The sequence below is a fragment of the Drosophila ficusphila genome, unplaced genomic scaffold, assembly GCF_018152265.1.
Source record: "Drosophila ficusphila isolate 14025-0441.05 unplaced genomic scaffold, ASM1815226v1 contig_286, whole genome shotgun sequence".
Taxonomy (NCBI): domain Eukaryota; kingdom Metazoa; phylum Arthropoda; class Insecta; order Diptera; family Drosophilidae; genus Drosophila; species Drosophila ficusphila.
The window spans coordinates 9163982-9182269 of record NW_025064189.1 but is presented as its reverse complement, the minus strand read 5'-3'; the positions used below and the strand labels follow the sequence as shown (position 1 = coordinate 9182269).

At 41.7% G+C, this 18288-nt stretch overlaps 1 protein-coding gene across 11 annotated transcripts in view; it reads right to left on the bottom strand.

The window, feature by feature from the left end:
* Nucleotides 1–255: 255 nt before the first annotated feature.
* LOC108099269 (protein nutcracker) overlaps nt 256–18288 on the bottom strand; it is a 91885-nt gene continuing 73852 nt past the window's right edge. For 7 of the 11 annotated variants that reach the window (XM_017202684.2, XM_017202692.2, XM_017202650.1 and 4 more), the window contains 7 exons: nt 7566–7796; nt 6775–7020; nt 6059–6425; nt 5415–5444; nt 2373–2725; nt 1839–2115; nt 256–1062 (listed from right to left, as the gene is read on the bottom strand). In XM_017202684.2, the coding sequence (XP_017058173.1) occupies nt 1047–1062; nt 1839–2115; nt 2373–2725; nt 5415–5444; nt 6059–6425; nt 6775–7020; nt 7566–7796 (1520 nt within the window). In that variant the 3' untranslated portion in view covers nt 256–1046. The remainder of the gene's footprint in view (nt 1063–1838; nt 2116–2372; nt 2726–5414; nt 5445–6058; nt 6426–6774; nt 7021–7565; nt 7797–18288) is intronic. The other 4 variants (XM_017202699.2, XM_017202668.1, XM_017202710.2 and 1 more) reach the window with 2 other exon arrangements.

The window sequence follows — 18288 nt, the reverse complement described above, 5'->3', positions numbered from 1 at the left end:
TGCTTCAGTTTATTTTTCCTGATATTTTGTTGCCATTTATTATTAGAGTTTTATATACGGTTGGGTTTCTGCAACCTGTACCCTTCATCTTCAGCTTGAGCATTGTTTTTTCTGCTTTTTGGGTTCCTTCCTATCTCTCCACGATAAGTTTTGGATTTGCAAATATTCTTTGGCGATATGTATGTACATGTTAGAAGACAATCGAGAACTTAACATAAGGAACTCAGGCTGAAAAAAAAATCGAAAACAACAAAATTATCTTTCGTAAACATGTCTTTCGAAAAATTAGAATTTATTATTCCGTATTATCGTATATGTGGTAGCTCTAAGTTTAATGTGTTGTTTTGTTTACGTTTAAGCTTTTTACAATAAAGTAATTATAAATGTAAAACATAATTTTTCGTTTAGAATTTTGTGTTGTTTAGTTGGCTTAATTCAAAAATTAAAAATGTATGGAAAGCAACAGTAGATGTAAATTAATGCCTAAGCTTTAATGAATTTTTCTCAGCCGTTTATTTGCTTTAATGTAATTATTTAATCGAATATCATTTAGTGTTTCTCCTCGTTTAATTTTATATAATATAATACATAATTGCCTTGACTCAAAAAGCGACTTAACATTTCTACAAAAGACGAATTGATATTTTGATTTACGTTGTGAAATTGGCTTGGATATCAAAGGAATTTTATTTACACACAATTAACAAATAAAGAAAGTGAAACATAAAGAACTTAAAATTAGAAAACCGAGCGGCACTCTCGCTATGATCAACAGAAACCTAAAATTATCAATTATGTTTTTGAATGTGGCCTTTTTCATTTCCTCGCTTTCTCACGTTTCCTTCCTCTTTTTTTTTTGTGTATTTTTTCGTTTTATTTTATTTGCATTTCTTTGCCGGTTTTTTTGGGGCTGAAAGTATTTCTTTCTTTTTGTTGGCTTAATTTTTTGCTTTTAAACATTTGTTGACAATTTGATGCTGCATAAAATACAATTGTTGCTTGGGTTGTTGTTGTAATTTGTTGGAAAGTTGCTGCCATTGCAATCGTCATGGCCTATGGAATCTGCAAGAGAAAGTTTTGATTAGTTTTGTTTTAGCCTCGTTCTGGAAATAGGAATGCGACCAAGTTTAAATGGCGTGTGGCAGGTCGCTTAACTCTTTAAGGAAACATTGCAACTGGCCATTGGCAGCGCACAAAATCCAAGAGCCATTACACACTTCCCCCACCCAAAGAAAAAAAAAAAAAACTAAAACCCTGCCCAAAACTGCAGTGGAAATAGAAACGGAAAAAGGTTGCCCCCACCGAATCCTTTGTGACTGCACATCGCCAAAATACATTTGTAAGGTGCCTGGGTGGCGGGTGGCTGGCGACCAAAACTGCACGTGACACTTCACTGGCCATTGGCATTGGCAATTTTTTGCTTGGCTCACTTTTTGGCCATTCGATTTGGCCGCAAGGACACGCCCGCTACATAATTCAGGCCCGTACACTGGGATGTCTCAATTGCGAGATTGCTTTGGCCCCATAACCACCCACCCACCGAACGACCCGCGGGAGCAATTTGCAAAACCAGTTAGGCACAGAGGTTATCCTTGGTCACCGAAGCGCGAAATACCCTGGCCCTTCAAACGCTCGCAAAGTCTGGAACTTAATTATTGGAAAAGCCAAATGAATCTGACATTTCTAAGCTCAAAACAACTCCAAGATGGAAAGTCCCGAAATAGGAACAGATTTTTCATCTACAGTCTTAAAAGTTCTTTTTCCAGCATTTCTAGCTGCCCTTTTAGATTGATTTCCCCAAAATATGGTTCACTTCCAGGGGTTAGAAAGCCCCTTACCTCGTCAAATGCCGACTGCCCTCGTGGACGGCCATTTCGGAGGACTTAAACTCGTTCAACTCCTTGCGAATGGCGGCCTTGTCCTTCGGCGTCAGTCTTGTCCACGGCTTGTCCGCCCGTCTGTCGTAATCGTGGGCCTGGGTGACCTCGATGTAGTCGTTGAACCGGATGATCTTCTTTTCCTTGAGCTCCTCGACGGTCGGCCGAAAGCTGAGTTTGCGCAGCAAATACGACTTCTTCTCCTCCTTCTGCTTTTTCTCCTCGGCGGGTGATTGAGCTGCACAGCAGAGGACGAATGACATTTAGTAAAATTGAATTTTCAAGTTATTCAAGGGGGGAAACGTCAACTACAATCAAGAATTATCACAGAAGGCTGTGGAATTTATGCCAGGCTGGTGTTAATTGAATCTGATTTGCAAAGATTTCCTCGATTTGATTTTGTAAAGAATTCTGAGCATAAATCATTACAATCTTTTCAATTAATTCTTGATTTTAGAATGCTTTTCCTTTTCAACCTTTAACCTTTCTACTCACTTTTCAAGATGTTGCGCTCGACGAGCTCCTCGGCCGTGGGCCGCATGGACAGCCGGCGGATGAGACGGGCCCCGATCGCCTCCTTGGACTCCTTGAGCTCGTTGTCGTTGACCTGGTGCAGGATGTTGCGGTTGATCAGGTCCTGCTTGTCCGGCCGGAGCTGCAGCTTCAGCGAGAGCGACTCCTTGCGGGCCAACTTGGCCAGCCGCGTGTTGTCGTTGTCCTCGTCCCGGTAGACGATGTGGCCATCGCTCTCGTCGCTGTCGCTGCTGCTCTCGCGTATCACAAAGGGCCGGGCGTTCTCCTTGTTCTCCACGGTGCACGGCAACTGGATGTTGAACATTTGCTGCCTGCTGTGGGTTAAGCATCAAAGGCGGCACATTAGTCGCGTCATGAGCACTGTGTCATTAGCAGGCGCATTAAACACTACAAACTACAAACAGGCATCACCACATCACAACAGCAACCACATGACAGTAACTACTAGCAACTACAGGCTCATGCACTTCGGTCTCTCAATCTCAAGCTGAATCCCTTCTCCTCCTCCTCCTCCTCTGAGTCCTTGCCGCAATCTTTGTAGGCAATCTGCCAGATTTAGCCAGCTTCTCGCACTCGCATGTGCATAAATATCCCTGCATGTGCTTAATTTATTCAGCCACGTGCACACAGTCCTAGCTTTTTCTTTATCTACTTCTGCTACAGTTGCAGGTGAAATAGTAGCAGGAATACACACATTTTAGCTGTCTGCTTTACACATTAAATCGCATTTAATAGGGGAGGCTTTAGTGGCCTATAATATGCTTATATCAACATGAATTATAATTGTGTATTTGAACTGTGAGCAACTATAATAAATCTGGTTCTCTTTAAAATTGTTGTATTTTGTATTTTTTAAAGTCTTATTTATATGTATAAGCTCTGGCTTTTAAAACAAACAGTCATTTTTCTATTATTCTTGAATTTGACTAATAAAATAGAATACACAGCCTGGATGAAATCCCTGCTATTTTTCGGTAACCCTCAACCATTTAATTTAATTCAGGAAATGAAATCCCCCCTCCTATTTTGGCAGACACGACTGTATCTGTCTATCTTTTTCCGTTTTGTTCCTTTAAGTTTTGTCACCAAGCTGGGAAAAAACGTAAAACGCCTTTTTCCACCTCTTTATTTTCCTTTGCTGCTGCGGCAGTTTGCTTTTCCCTATCCTTTTTTATGCTCCTCTTCTTTTCGTAAACGGCACGTGGAGTGCACATCTGGCGGGCCACCCACCCTCGGAAATGATATGCAAAACCATGCATATATGTACGAAAGTAGGATACGTACTCTCGTGTGTTTGACTTTGTACTTAAAGCTTTCGGGGGCTTCAGAAGGTTTGAAAGCCCGCCTCGAACGCCATATCCTGTTGGCTGCTTCCGCCGCACTTTCGGGGCGTTAATGCAAAACACGATTGGATAAAAACCGAACAAAGCCTGCGAGTTTGCAGTGGGGCCACAGGGCGGATGAGCGACGCAGTGCGCGTTCCCCGGGGGCAGATGCACGCCACTCTGCATAGTTCTCCAGCAACTGTCTCCAAGGAAGTCGAGTGGAAATGCCGCACAGGAAGTCAGTTCTGTTGTGAAGATTACTATTTTTTCGAGGGCATACGAGGGTTACTTCAAATATAACTCTGACCCTATTGGGAGGATTTTTTAGTTGGCCTTTGCAAAGGAAAATACTGTACTGTGTTTTTATTATGCTGGAATATTCCGTATTTCTCTACTAGGTAGGTTTCGTTAACCCCTTTGAAAATATTCCTGCAAACTTATAACGTTTATGTTCTCCCACACATTTCTCGAATGGCATATCTCCATCACATTTCAAGCGATTTAACCTCCATCGAAATGGCTGGTAGTGCGACATACCCATAAATTTGCCCACTCTCGCATTTTCCGATAGAGAGAAAGATAGATGTGCAGATGGTTAGATATTGGAGGGCGCCCAACAAGAAATCGCTTTTTACCAGGCACGTTTCGCTGTGAGCTGCAGCTATTTTACATATTTCCCTTTTATTTGATTTTTGTGCGTTATAAAGTGCATAAATTGTTCGCTGTATCAGTCATGTGAAACGAGAATGGCGAAGCACTCGGCCGTTTGAGTGAGGGGCCTGTCTTTGTCCTCCACTCAATTTGAATTTCAATTCCAATTTCGATGCACTGGCGGCACACTTGAAGTTTTCATTTCGCCTCTGGACAACTTAAAGGCAAAGTTTGCCTAATGAAAAAACTTGACCTACGCCGCCGCCGGAAAACTCATTTCCTTTTCGGGCTCTCCCTCTCCGCTGTTTGCATATTTTTCGAATGTGGGAAATATCAAATTAAAACTGGGAAGGCAAATTGTAATTTGAAACAAATTCCTGCTTGAAATGAAACATGCGAGACTCAGAGGAAAATACAGACAACAGTGGCAAAGAAAAGACAAAGAAAGTTTTTACGTTAAAAGAATTCTACGCACATACACACTCGGACATATACACGTACACACACATACTGACACGGGGGTAATGGAGAGGACTCGAGTGTTGTTGTTGTTATTGTTGTCGTTGGTGTGGAAAAACAAAAGGAAAAACTCATAAGAGGCAAACAACGAAAATCGCAGCAAAAAGTTAGTAATTTAATAAGAGTACAAGTTCGTGTGTGTGGGAGATGGTTCGTATGTGTGTTTGTGAGAGAACTACCAGTGTTGTAAAGTTGTAAAACTTTCAGTTTTTATTTACCCAAAAATAAAACAAAAACTTGTGAAAAAATTACAGACAGCCGAGTGTTAGAGTGCAGCTAAGTGCAAGGATACAATGAGAGCAGTTTTTTGTTTGCGGGGGATTATTTTTGAAAGGACTGCGGGGAGTGTTATACAACAGAGTGGCAGTGTAGTGTTATGTAACAACATTTAACACATTTAAAGGGAGAGAGTGAGCAGTATGCAGTATGTTTGGGTGCACTAAAAGCATTTACTTTTGGGGCTTTTATGATTGTCACATTACAAATAAATTAGCTAAAAATTGTTTACCATAGTCTAATCCGTGGTCGTAGTATTGGCCTGATTTTAGTTGAGATAGTAGTATATATAGAAGTGGATGGGTTTGGTTGTTGTTCGACACGCACACACAAACGAATCGAATCGAAATTGTATATGAAATAGAACGAACACAGGTTTTCGGGGGCAGTCGGGGAAAGGAGAAGAGAACAAATATGTTTTGTTATAGAAAATAGTTCGAGTAACAATGAAAACATAACAAATACAAAGTGGGGTTCGGGGGGATATTATCTTTTGGTGAGTTTTTCTTCGGTTTGTAGTAGGTAAAAAGTAGTGATTATACTAGAGAGACAAACAAAACTCTCGCTCTCTCTGGGCAGATTAACAAACTTTAGTTGGGTGTTGGAATAAAAACTACCAAAAAACGTGGGGAAGTTGAGGTCGGTTATGGAGGTGTTCAAAAGGGTCAACAGGGGATTAAGTAAAACGATACAAAATTAAGCTACTCAAAGGGGGAATAGGGATGTTTATGCGTTGGATTTATTATAAAGTTGATAAGTATCCAATATATGAGAGGTTATCCTCTAGTTTGAGTTTTAAAATATTTTCTAAATCTTTTTTGAGCATAAACAACCTTATATCCCCTTTCTGATCCGGTATTCCCATCTCGTACTCACTTGAGCGAATAGTTGTTGCCCGCTGCATCCTGGCGAACGACCAGGGGCCGCTGGCTGGCGGACTGCTGGGCCGCTGCTGCGGCGGCTGCCGCCATTGAGCCGATGCCGCCGTTACTGTTTGCCATGGCCGCCGCCGTGGCCGCGCTGCCCGCTCCGTGCTCCTGGGTGGGCGTGACCGGCGTGGAGGCGGAGGCCGGCTGGATGCCGCCCTTCTTCTTCAGCGCCGACTTGAGAGGAACTGCATTTGGTTTGGGCTCTTTGGCTGGAATTTCCTCGACGCGCTGCGTGTCCATCATGCGCACATGGTTGCCACCGTACGGAGCATACTCGTCGTCCGAGTCGAGCTCATCCTGATCCGGATCGTGATCTAAAGGGTAAGCATATTTGAATCAATAAACATTCAACACAACTCTCGATGAACATGGGTTTCGGATTGTAGGAGTAGGGAAGAGGAGGGGACTAGCTATTGTGGTGTCACCATTAAGTTGATAGCATCTTCTTTTTTTTTATTTTATAATAATTTCATATTTATTTTTAAGCAACTAAATTGAGGTTGGGGAAGTAAAGACATCAAACATCAACTTAATAGCAAACTTCCCCAACTAGCATACGTTATGAAGTGCGCGTTTTTGTTGATGAGCTGAGGTTGATCTAACTCTAAAGGGGACGGTTTTCGGGAGGGGTTGGGTAAAGGGTAGAGGGAGGTGGGGAATTACCATCGTAGTCGTAGTCCTGCTGGTAGTCCTGATCGTTGACGGCGCCTGGCCCGTGCGGTCGTCCTGCGATGAGCGTGGGACTCGGTGTGGAGAACATCGGGGGCGGTGGGATCGGTCCGATCTCCGAGAGCGGAATCGGCGGCTCCGGCAGCTCGCTGAGCATCACGCCCGGCGGCAGCTTGCCGCCCGGATAAGGGGGCGGGGTGCTGCCCGGCGGACCACCCACCATTTTCCCATCCTCGCCATCTGGTTAAGATCAATTACAGAAAATTGGTTCGCAATCGTGTTCGAGTTCGAGTTTGTTTGTTGCATTTTGTTGTTTTTCAGCGGAAGAGGAGAGGTGGTGAAAGAGATAGAGAGACAGAAGAGATTGTACAGAAGAAAGTCAGAAAAGAAAGCAAGTGAGCAGCTCTTCTTTGAGTCTAGCCAATGTGTATGTGAGAGTGTGCGTGTGTGCGTGGGTGAGTGACTGTTTGGGTGTGTGCGTTTTGCTAAGTGTGGGTGAACAAGTTGGCGGAAGCGAAAAGGAAACTGAGATATCGTTCATTAAGTTTGAAGAGTTCAAAGAGCAAATCATTGAAGTCCTCAAGTGAGCTCATAGTATAATTTGATTAAATAATTTTTCTTTTTTCTAGGAAATCTCAAGTGTTCTTTATATATTTTAAAGTCTCTTAAACCGTTGTTCCATGTAGCAAGTATCTCGATTTCAGTTTCCCTTGCCCAACAACCAACAACATCTTATCCACTAGTGATTTTCCCAGCATTTTCCCAAGGACTTCTCCCCCACTTACACATGTGCTCGTTGTGGTAGCAAATGTTGACCCCGCGACGGGTCAGCTTATTGGCGCCGGCGAGCGTGTTCGGGCGCTCCATCTTGCCACTCCCGTCCGCCTGGTGGAGGCCACCGCCCCCTGGGGGCGGGAGCATCGAGCCCTGGCAGGTGGGCTGCTCGATATTGGGCGTGGATATTGTGCCATTGCCTCCGTGTTGTTGTTGTGCATCAGTCTTGTCTTTTCTTGGTTCTGCAAACAGAAGAGAGCAGGAGAAGAGGTCGAAATGAGTCGGGAGCAAACTAATTTATATTTAAAAGTAGCCAACACAATCCACTTGGCAGCTTATATACGTGCACTTGACAAGCTTTTACTTTAATTGTCGTGTGTGCTGGTCAGAGGCTTTTGGTCCTCCGGTGTCCTTTGGACGCTCGGAAAATTGCCTGCCGGCCAGCTGCTCTTGCAACCACTTCACCGGCCACAAAGCTCTCGTATGCACCGAAAAAAATATACTAGTTTGGGGTAAAACAATGCATACGATACATCAGATCCAATGTTTTTATTTAGAACCATATTACCATTACATTTATAAGTTTAAGAAGGTGTTAAGCTGTCTTTAAGATATATTGTGACTTATTTTTGGGACAATTTAAATTTTACACTTTTCTCCAAGTGCCCGCATGTCCCTGCACTCTTTTTTTCGCCTCTGTTCATTTTCTCCTTGCTCGGGAGTAATATTTTTAATTGTTGTTAAAGGCTTAAGCGCTGCCAACTCGGCTGGGTCAAATTGTGGCAAGGACCTTGGTTTTGTTTTCCCCCTGGCGGACATGGCGGATGCGCATTATTTTCTTGTTAAAATGAAGTGAAAGGTGGAAGAGAGATGTGTGGAATAACAAGCCTCAAAGCGACCGGAAACTGCCCGAGTCCCAAGTATCTCGCAGCACTTTATTTATAGACATTATCCCACCACAAAAATTGGACCGGGGAAAATATCTTATTTTCCTACTATTAGCGCAGAGATCACGCTATTAAAATTCCAACCATAGCAGACAGCCAGAGAAGATCGCTTACAAAAGCAATTAAAGTGAAATTCCAAATAGATTTCGCCACTCGCTGATCGGTTGACAGACAGCCAAAGAAGAGCCATCGAAAATCCTGCGCAATTCCCACACAGAAATATTTATGGCCTAAGCAGAAAAATTAAAACATCGCTCACACGGTCATCACACGATTAATTGGCAGTTCGACCAGCAAATGAATTCCGATTTTTCAACAAGTTGCGTGGCATAAACAAGCCACAGCAGTGAATAATTCATTGAATATTAAATGCAAATGTGCAAAAGAAAAAATCGGATTGCATACCAGGCGGGTTAATCGCACGTAAATAAATATCAAAGCGGCTCAAAATACGCAGCACAAATTGCCCAGGGGCGGGCATATTATATACGACTATACTATTCATATGTGAGCAGGGGGCGTGGCAATCGTCAGCACCTCGCAACTATTCAAAACAGATTCGAATTCCGCTGGCGAGTTGCCAGCCACCGAAAGACTTGACGTGTTTGCCTAAATATGTTTTTTAAACAAAGTATTTTGCCTGGTTCGTTTTTTGTTTGACGCGCTGAAGTAATGAAATTATTTTTTGCATCAAGTTCAAAACAGCAAAAGGAAAAGCGAGAGTTTGATGTCTGTCAAACGGAAAACCGCAGAGGAAAATGCCTTGACTTTGACATAGGCGGCAAAGCTGCTCGAAATATATTTGATTAATTGCTAATATTTATATTTATTAAATATAGTATTAAATACTATTAAATAAAACTAAAATAACTCAATGTATTTTAATTTCAAAACCCGCTAAAGCGCATTCAAAATTAAGTAATTATATTGATGCCTGTCAAATGAAAAACTGACGAGCAAAAGGCCTTGACTTTGACATAGGTGAAAACGTTGTTTATTGCATACTAAATACGGGGGTAATGTATACAAAATTGAAACTAATGTAAGCAAAACGAAAACCAATTAAAATTCACTATCAATTATGCAAATGGAGATAAAACGCTCTGGCGCTTGGTCATTTATCAATTAGAGCTGACAGCCTGCAAACTCTGAACAAAAAGTGGGTCTCCTAAATTAGGAGGATATCTTTGGGCTTTGTGTCGGATGAAAGCACACCCACTCAACTAATTTTCCAAATCTTTTTGGGATATCAGTACACAGCAAAAAACGTAAGTGCTCAACGCTCAATTGACCTACGTAAGTATCTTTGCCTTTTTCCAGGAATAAGTTCGATGACAACCGCAATTCAAATTGAGTGTTTTCATCTGCAAAGACCTTCGAGTCGTCGGCTTTCCCGCGTAATGATTCGAGGAAAGTCATTGAGTAAAGTTTTCCCGCCCGCCTTTCTCTCGTCCTCGAGTTCCCATTTACACCCGAATATTTTCCCCTTATCAGACATCTCTCGTTCCCTCTGTCTGAGGAACAATGTGCACACTAATGACATTAATTAAGCAGAAAGTTTGGCCTCTAATTAGCAAACACACACAAAGGCAGGCGCACGATTGCGGCCGAACACAAACATGGCTAAAATCATTATCGCCATCGCCCCGCCTCCCCCTTCCGAACACTTAAAACAAAACTCTAATCAATTATCCCAAGTCTGGCCTGCAATTACAAATGAGGTAATTTCGGGGCAAGGGGACAGCAGACTGTCTCCTTAAAGACGGCACTTAATGCCTAAAGTGTTGGCTTAATTTCCGACAAGTTAACAATTCACTTACATTATTCACTTGCCGAATCAATTATTTAAAAATCATGTCAAATGCGATTCTCGAAAACATTTCAAAGAGCTCCTCACACCCAAGTTAATTAAAGTTTCCCAGCCACAATATGATTTCCACGCACGCAATAACAAAGTTTATTTTGTGTGGGCGACACTGTGACGTCACACGGGATTTGGATTCATGTTAAACGTAATGCGGAGATTTATTTATAATTCAGTCTGCCCTCCGTGAAAATCGAATGCGAAGGGGAACGAGCATTCGGCAGTGAACAATTCGTTATGCAGCCGCCAACTAAATGCGCGGCCACCCACACAATCGCATATGAACAGGTACACGGTGAGAAATTTATTGACTTTTAAATAATATTCATCAAAATAAAAAAGGGAAATATTAAAATCTAATGGGTTTTAAATATTAATAATTTAAATAATAATTTAATAAGTATTCCCTTCACTTTTTGTGCAATTCTTATTTTTCTGTAGAGGGAATGATTATTCTGTCCTCTCGACAGAGCCAAGGGAACGACAGTCGAGGGCCCACTGTAACTGCAGGCAATGTGTGGATATTTGATAAATAAGCAATGAGCATTGTACATTTGCGGTGGCAAAGGGGAAAAAGTGAGGAAATAGCCCTGGGAATGCTGCAAAAAGCCGCAGGCAACAAATTTTCATAGCTCATTTTCAGTTTTTGCATGGCAGGCGAAGTCTGAGGACATTTGGGGAACAAGCGAGAACGTATAGAGGGGGACCACCCGGATGAGGGGCAGAGATATGTGGGCTCCCTTAAGAGATTGACAGGCCCAGGGAAAGCTTGACGTCACAACGAAATTACATTACTCATACGCCATGTGCCCATGAGGAGCAGCAGCGCCAGCAGTCGGTGGTTAAGAATGGCTGGATATCAGGCAACAACACGTGCACTTGACTTAGCCCTGGGTGCAATTTATACACCACACCCCCAAACCCCAAAAAAAAACTGCATCTTGGCCTCCAAATGGCTAAAATTACAAAACTACATCACGTATACGACGCGCTGCACAGCAAACAACTTGGCAATTACAAGAATGTTGCACACCCCCGTCCCATTTGCAGCGGCTGTGCAGGCATTAAATCAACACTCAGTCACAATTCATTAAATTTAATTAATGCACCCACCTCGCTCTCGTTAGTTCAATGAGAGGAATGAATAAAGGAAAAGTGATTTAAATATATATGCCCGTTTTCACAGAGAACACAACGAAACCAAACACAAACTGTAAAGACATTAAAAAGATATTACTATCCTGAAAATGACTCTTCAGTTGAGGTTTCAACGACCAGGAAACTTTGCTCTGGTATTTTGTTTAAGGTGTCCATAAAAACGTAATATTGTTTTCCACCTTCCTCCGTAAATTCCCCTATCAATTTGGGGTTCTGACATGTAAAGCTCTTTTGCAAGTCCTCTTCTGCCTGTTAACTCGTCGCAATTCACAAGTTTCTATTTGCAATTCGTCTTTTCACAGTTTTTGTGTTTGTCGAAGCGAAAAACATTTTCCACTCGAACAAGTGCACTTGACGATGGCAAATTTTATTGAATGTAAAGCAACAGACTGCGAAAAAGGGTTTGCTCGGGATACGTTCACGGGAAATTGTCAAGTTGAGCGAATAAACTATATGAAATTGGGGTTGCCCATTGGCTGGCTTTATGCCCTTTCACCTACGCTAAGCTGTTGCTTCTCCGCAGCAACATGTTTTTTACCACGGACTTCCATTAGCTGCCATTTACCAAAACAGACACGCCACATTTCACCCGAAAGTATCTGTGAACTTTGGCCTTTCCACGCTGTTTACTTTCAATATTCGGCTCGGGAATAAAAAATAAAGAAATACCGAGCATACCAGAGGCGCCATTGGCACCCCGCTGCCGTCGACGACACATTGGCCCACAATTCGCTGGCCGAGATTGAAATGCGTTTGGCATTTAGCTGGCTAATGCAAAAATAAACACATCAAACAGCAGGCTGCTTTGGGCCGAAGGCACGGAGCACAAATACCTGGGCGAACAATTAAAAGTTTTACGATCCAAAGTAAACAAAACAATGCAGCAGCGCCAAATTAAAAGGCGATTAAAAATAAATTAAGTTTACTCGGCAATTGCTATAAGCCAAATGGCAAACGCAGCGGGACGAGATGTAACATTTAAGTTAAATAATGTTTGAGTTTTTCACTTTGCAACGCCCACCCAGAAAATTTCTTGCTTGAAATGTACACAAAGGTGAAGGTCGAGTGCCTCACAAACATAACCATCAGTCCACTCAAATTTTCGCAAAGGAAAAACAACATTTTTTTTATATTTGCTTCCCCATTAACGAAATTTCTTAGCCAATGATTTGTCATCGCCATGAACAATTCGGAGGTGACGACTGATGGCCAAATCAAGTGGGTGGAATTCAACAAAGTTGTATTGGTTTTAGAATTTGTTTACAAACGGAAAAGTCTATTAGATTCATTGAAATATAGTAGGTACTCAAAACCTATAGCAAGAGTATATCCCACATATATAGACTACCTTTAATACACTCTTCTTATTGTACATTTTGGTAATATGTATAAAAGAAGCCAATTAGGTAATTAATTACACCAATCAATCAATCTTAAGCTATATAAAAAGCGTGGCGAAGTTTAAAGCAGCAAATTAGGAAATGTCAATAAAGTTAATTGGCAAAATGTGTAAAAAAAATAAATTAGCATTTAATGTATTTTGGCAGCATCTAACTGAAACGATAATGTACATCAATCAGCAGAATTAGTTCGCATTAAACTATGGCAAACTCAAAATTTCCAATTAAAAGTTAAGTTTCGTGCAAATGCAGACCAAAGTCAGCTGGTGTATTCCAATTAGATGAAATGCCCGCTTTCCGATGAGGACTTTTGCGCCCAGTCCAATCTCTAATTGGAATTCTGTGTTTTTTGCACCCACAATTTCTACGCTTTCTCCGGCGCTTTCTGCCATTTGGCGTTGCCTACTTTTCCGGGCGCATCTATAAAATTTACACCGCAGCGGCGCGTGTGTGCACGTGGGCTGGAAAAGTGGGCGTGGCAGCACGGAATGGGGTGTGGAGAAAGGGGAGGGAAGGGGAGGGGAGGTTGGGGTAGGCTGTCCATGTGTCGAGTGTGCGGCTCGTAAAGTTTCCGATTTTTCCCCGCACTTGTTGTAGTCTTTGATTATGTTGGAAAACCGCAGTTCAAGCTGCCGACCTTTCCCCATTTGCAGTTTCGAACTTGGTTCGCCAACTTTGGCATAACTTTTTCTCTTTTTTCCCGACTCCGACTCGCACGTTGTTGATTTTTATTTTTATGGCATTATTTGGCTCTCTCGACCAATTCTTTATGCGGGCTGTGCTGTCGAAACGGTTTTTCATCAACTTTCGGTAGGCTTTTCCTCGCTCGCTTTTCCCTTCTGACGGGGTCGTTTCCGAGTTCAAGAAAAATTAAATGTTATTTATGCTCTTCTCGTATTGTTGCCAGCCTCATTTTTTACGATATGCAACAATTTCATGGGGTGCCCATAAATCAGGCAAAGAGAGAGATTTACGCACCTTCCAAAGTCCGACCTTTTAGATGAATTTATTTAATACTTAGTGGGCTCTTGGCTGCCAATGATCATTTGTTTTCATTTTAATACTCAGCATTTGTATTTATTTCCCCTACATAACTGAGTGCTGATTTCATCTATCGAATTAAGAAAGTAGCAGCTAAAATTTTGTTGCTGCCGCCTCATAAATCTGTTGCGTTATATAGCCCAAATATATATATACAAATAACATGGCACAGAGCAGATTGAAAAACAAAAATTCGCCCGCGAAATATATGCAAGTTTAAGAGAGACAATGCGACATTAATTTCATGGCACCATAAAACAAAATACCAGAGACAAGTTCTCTGTTTCAAATCAAAGAAAATAGGATATTGCGGTGAAATGCAGCGAGCGTCAACTGTCATTAGGTATTAATGTATAACGATCATCATCATTTGCGTCTTAGCTGAAGAATATTTGACACTTGGTGTCAAGAGTGGGCAAAACTCAATTAAGTGATTTTCTTTGATAAATTATTCCTTCTTTTCGAAGACCCAAAAATGTGTATTTCTGTGGCTGTTACTAAGGAATAAAAAATCCGTACTTTGGTTCTATTTTTGAGTAGCCTTAAAATAAAGTGACAGCTTCATGCCCGTTTCGAAATTGTATTACTTCTTGAGTTGGAACCTGGTAAACAACAAATAAGAGAGACTGAAGTATTCTCTACGGAAAACCAGTAACAAAATACAACTCTCACTGACTTGCCACTTTTTGTCAACACTTCAATAGTTAATCAACTTGTCGCTTGTCAAAGTGACGGCATTTAAGTTTAACTCATTAATCAAGCACATCTGCGACCGATCCCCAAGAGGTTTTCCCAGATTTATCTAGCAAATAACGCGGATTACACACTCAACTCGACACAATCACCTGTCATAGGTCGACCACCTTCCATCAAAGAAAACTTCCAAACAAGCCCGCAAAAGAAAAGTGGTTGCGAAATATGGCAAAGGCGAAAGGGGAACTCATCAAATTGGATTTGTTGTCTGGGGCAACCAATCCAAAATCCAGCGGTGTCTGCCACTCGTTTCAGCCGATTTACAGGGATTCTTAGTCCTGGGTTTAAATTAAATGAAATCCCCTAAACGGCTAAGACAGGGTAAAGAAAAGAAGGCAGGAATTTCGGGTACACTAGGCACATTAACGAGCTGGCAAAGGCCCCAGGTCTTTTCCACCATTTTGGCAATGGAAAGGGGCTGTGGGATGCTAAAGGACACGTGGTGCGAGTTGAGTAACAGTAAACGTCACTTTAACACTGCCAAACGAGTTTCCCTGGCCTAGGGCCATATTTGCGGACTAGAACTCAAACCCGCACTCGTAGGCAAACAGCCCCCAAAAGCTTTTCACACCCAATTGCTGGAACAACAAAATAACACACAGCCAGCCTTAGCCTCAGCCTCAGTTTCAGCCTCAGCTGCTGCAGGGAAATCGTTTAGAACGGCCAGGAAAGCGGCAAACAATGTCTCTCCTTTTCACTGCGCCTCATTTTCCCTTTCGGAAAACGCGCCAGATATGAGTTTTGCCAGTGTGTTTGTGTTCCGTACGTGCTCTGAGCTATTTTTTGTTATGTTTAACGCATACTCCGAATTATGATTACATTCTGCGCTCGGAAAGACAAACTCGTGTGTTACGAGCTGTCATCTACAGTCAGGATTCCGTAGGGGGAACCACAGAAGGCAACCCCTTTGTTAATTTTATGTGAAGAACCTGAAGATATTTTACTTCGGAATTAAAGATTTAACTTCTCTCTAAGAAATATTTTCGGTCCATGCATTCAGCTTTTGACTTAGGGTGGTCATACTGTATTTCTTTCACCCCGCTTGTTATCAATATCGAGCAGACAAATTACTTGGCTAAAAATGTTCTAGATAAGCGTCCCCAGCGAAAAGCGGTGTCTCTACAAATTTCAGCGATTTTTCCACGTTATTTCATTAAATTTCACAGTTTCCGTTTCACGGTAAAAAGTTACTTGAGGAATTCCACTTATGGCAATATTTCCCGTCGGCTTCCTTCCCCTTGAAGTCCCTTCACTCAGTTAAGGGCGTTGGCTTCAATCAATAGCTGAAGGTCACACGAGGAGCAGCCGCTCGCTCGCTAAGGTTTTCCTTTTATTTATTGTAGAAAAAATGATAAGCGTCCTGTTGGGCACATTAATCATACGCCATGTGTTGCGCCTGTCGCAGAGCAATTAGTTTCAGCGTTTACGGCTTGAATTATGCATAGACTGCGCCGTGGATGCCCCGATGCCCTGCAGACCGTGTTTTGGCATCTTGGGCAGTAAATTGCTTTAATTGACAGCGGAAGTGCCCCGAATAAAGCATTTTAGAGGCCGGCGTTAGAGTCTTGCAATAAATTAGCCATCACTTTTGGCCAACAGCAGCGGATGCCTGCAAGGTCGCCATTATAATGATGATTTCTTGTTTTGTTTGTTTTGTTTTCGTTGGTCTCTGTTTTCGCCTGGACGTGGCGAGAAAGAAATCTGTTGACAAGAACTTGAGCGGAATTTTGGTCAGTACGACGACATAATTAAAAAGAAATAATTTACTGCCATTTCTTCTGGCGCTTCAAGAAAGTGAAAGTAATAAACATAAATTTAAGCCCCGGGCAGCCCAAGGATTTCCAATTCTCCAGGGCAAGCTGCTGACTACCATGATTGATGGCAGAAAGTGGAACACACAAAGGCTTTGTCTTATGTAACTCAAGGAGTATTCGGCATCCGAATTGTCATCAGCTGTTGCCATCGAGAAATTAATGAAGCCCCACGCAATATGATTGATTGTCATGGGTTTAGAGAGCATTTGTTGATCGCTGGCGCTCATTAGGAATATTATTTCCCCTCAACATAAGAGGGCATAATATTATTAAAGAAAAAGATTTAACTGCCTCCCATTCTCTATAATAGGTTGACCTAAAAATACAAGATAAACGACTCGATTTAAGATTTTTTATAATCCTCGGGACCCATATAATTTTCTGCCTTAACTTTATTTATATATTTTTTGCTCGGTTTTGCTTATTTATTTAGATAAGCGTAGGAAAATGACATCAAAAATATTTATTCTAGCTGCTCGGAACTTAAGCCTGCGAAATAAAACATATGAATTATGTCCGCACATTAAAGAGACAACATCGAAAATTATAAAAAGAAAATCTGCCGCGCAGAGAGACAACATTTTTCAATGGCGTCAAAGCATTTTTTTCTGCCGAGAATTTTCACCCAAAATGAATCACGTCGCAGAAGCAAAGAGCGGCAAATGAATTCCCGTTCAATGAGTCAATGTGTCACATGCACATCCCCGCAATTATAATATTCATTAAGTCTGCAACAAAATTAACATGTTATAAATAAATAAGAGAGTGCTGGGCCACAAATAGAACAGCCACAGATACATATACAGAGAGAGAAAATCGCTGTACAGTTCATTAACATGTAAAGGCTACAACAAATGGCCAACACATTTCGCCTTGCCGAAGGTGAAGTTCATTAAAATTCCTCGTCACTCAAAAAGTAAAAACAAAATGACCGAAAAACTCAGCGCTGGCGATTGGGTGAAGGTCGGCGGAAAATAGTTTTTCTTCTTCGCCTCTTTTATTTTTTGGACATTTCTGTGGCGAGCCAGCATCCTCATAATTATCTCCATCTTTATCTTCGGCAGAACAACCACCATCATCATCATCATTAGCATTAGCATTAGCTTTAGTTTTAGCTTTAGCATGTGCGGACATCGGCTGGAAATTTGTTTGTCCCGCTCGGTTTGTTTGTTTTTCTTGGCTAACTGATGGAGGGGCGTCATCTCGCTCGATGACGTCTCCCGATTCCACAATTTCCCCACGCTTTCCACCCCCGATTTCCACAGTTTCTGACCAAATCTGTATTTTGTTAGCCTGACGCTGCAGATGTGCGGAAATGCGTCCCACAGACATCATTTGGGATTTGGGATTTATCTTCTGGGAGCCAAAGTAAATTTTGATCGGCAAATAAATGGAGGAAAATTAATTTGATTGGAATTTCGACAGCGATTGCGAAACAAACAAATTGTGTAAAAGTGGAAACTAAAGCCAATTGCGACAACATTTGAAATGGACTCGGAAAATTGTCAATACAAATAATGGGGAAAGAGCAACTCAAAAAGCACTTGAGAATATTAAAGGAGAATAAATATAAATAAGGTTGTATTAAATACTTGCAGGCACTTATTTTCTGAATAATTCCTCGCAAAGAATTAATTTCTATAGCAACCAATTATGCTCTAATATGGTGAACAACATCGGTTTAGTCCCACGCACACGTTTCCCATTCATTCGAGAAACAAATCCATTCGCCTGGCCATATGCAATACACAATCCAC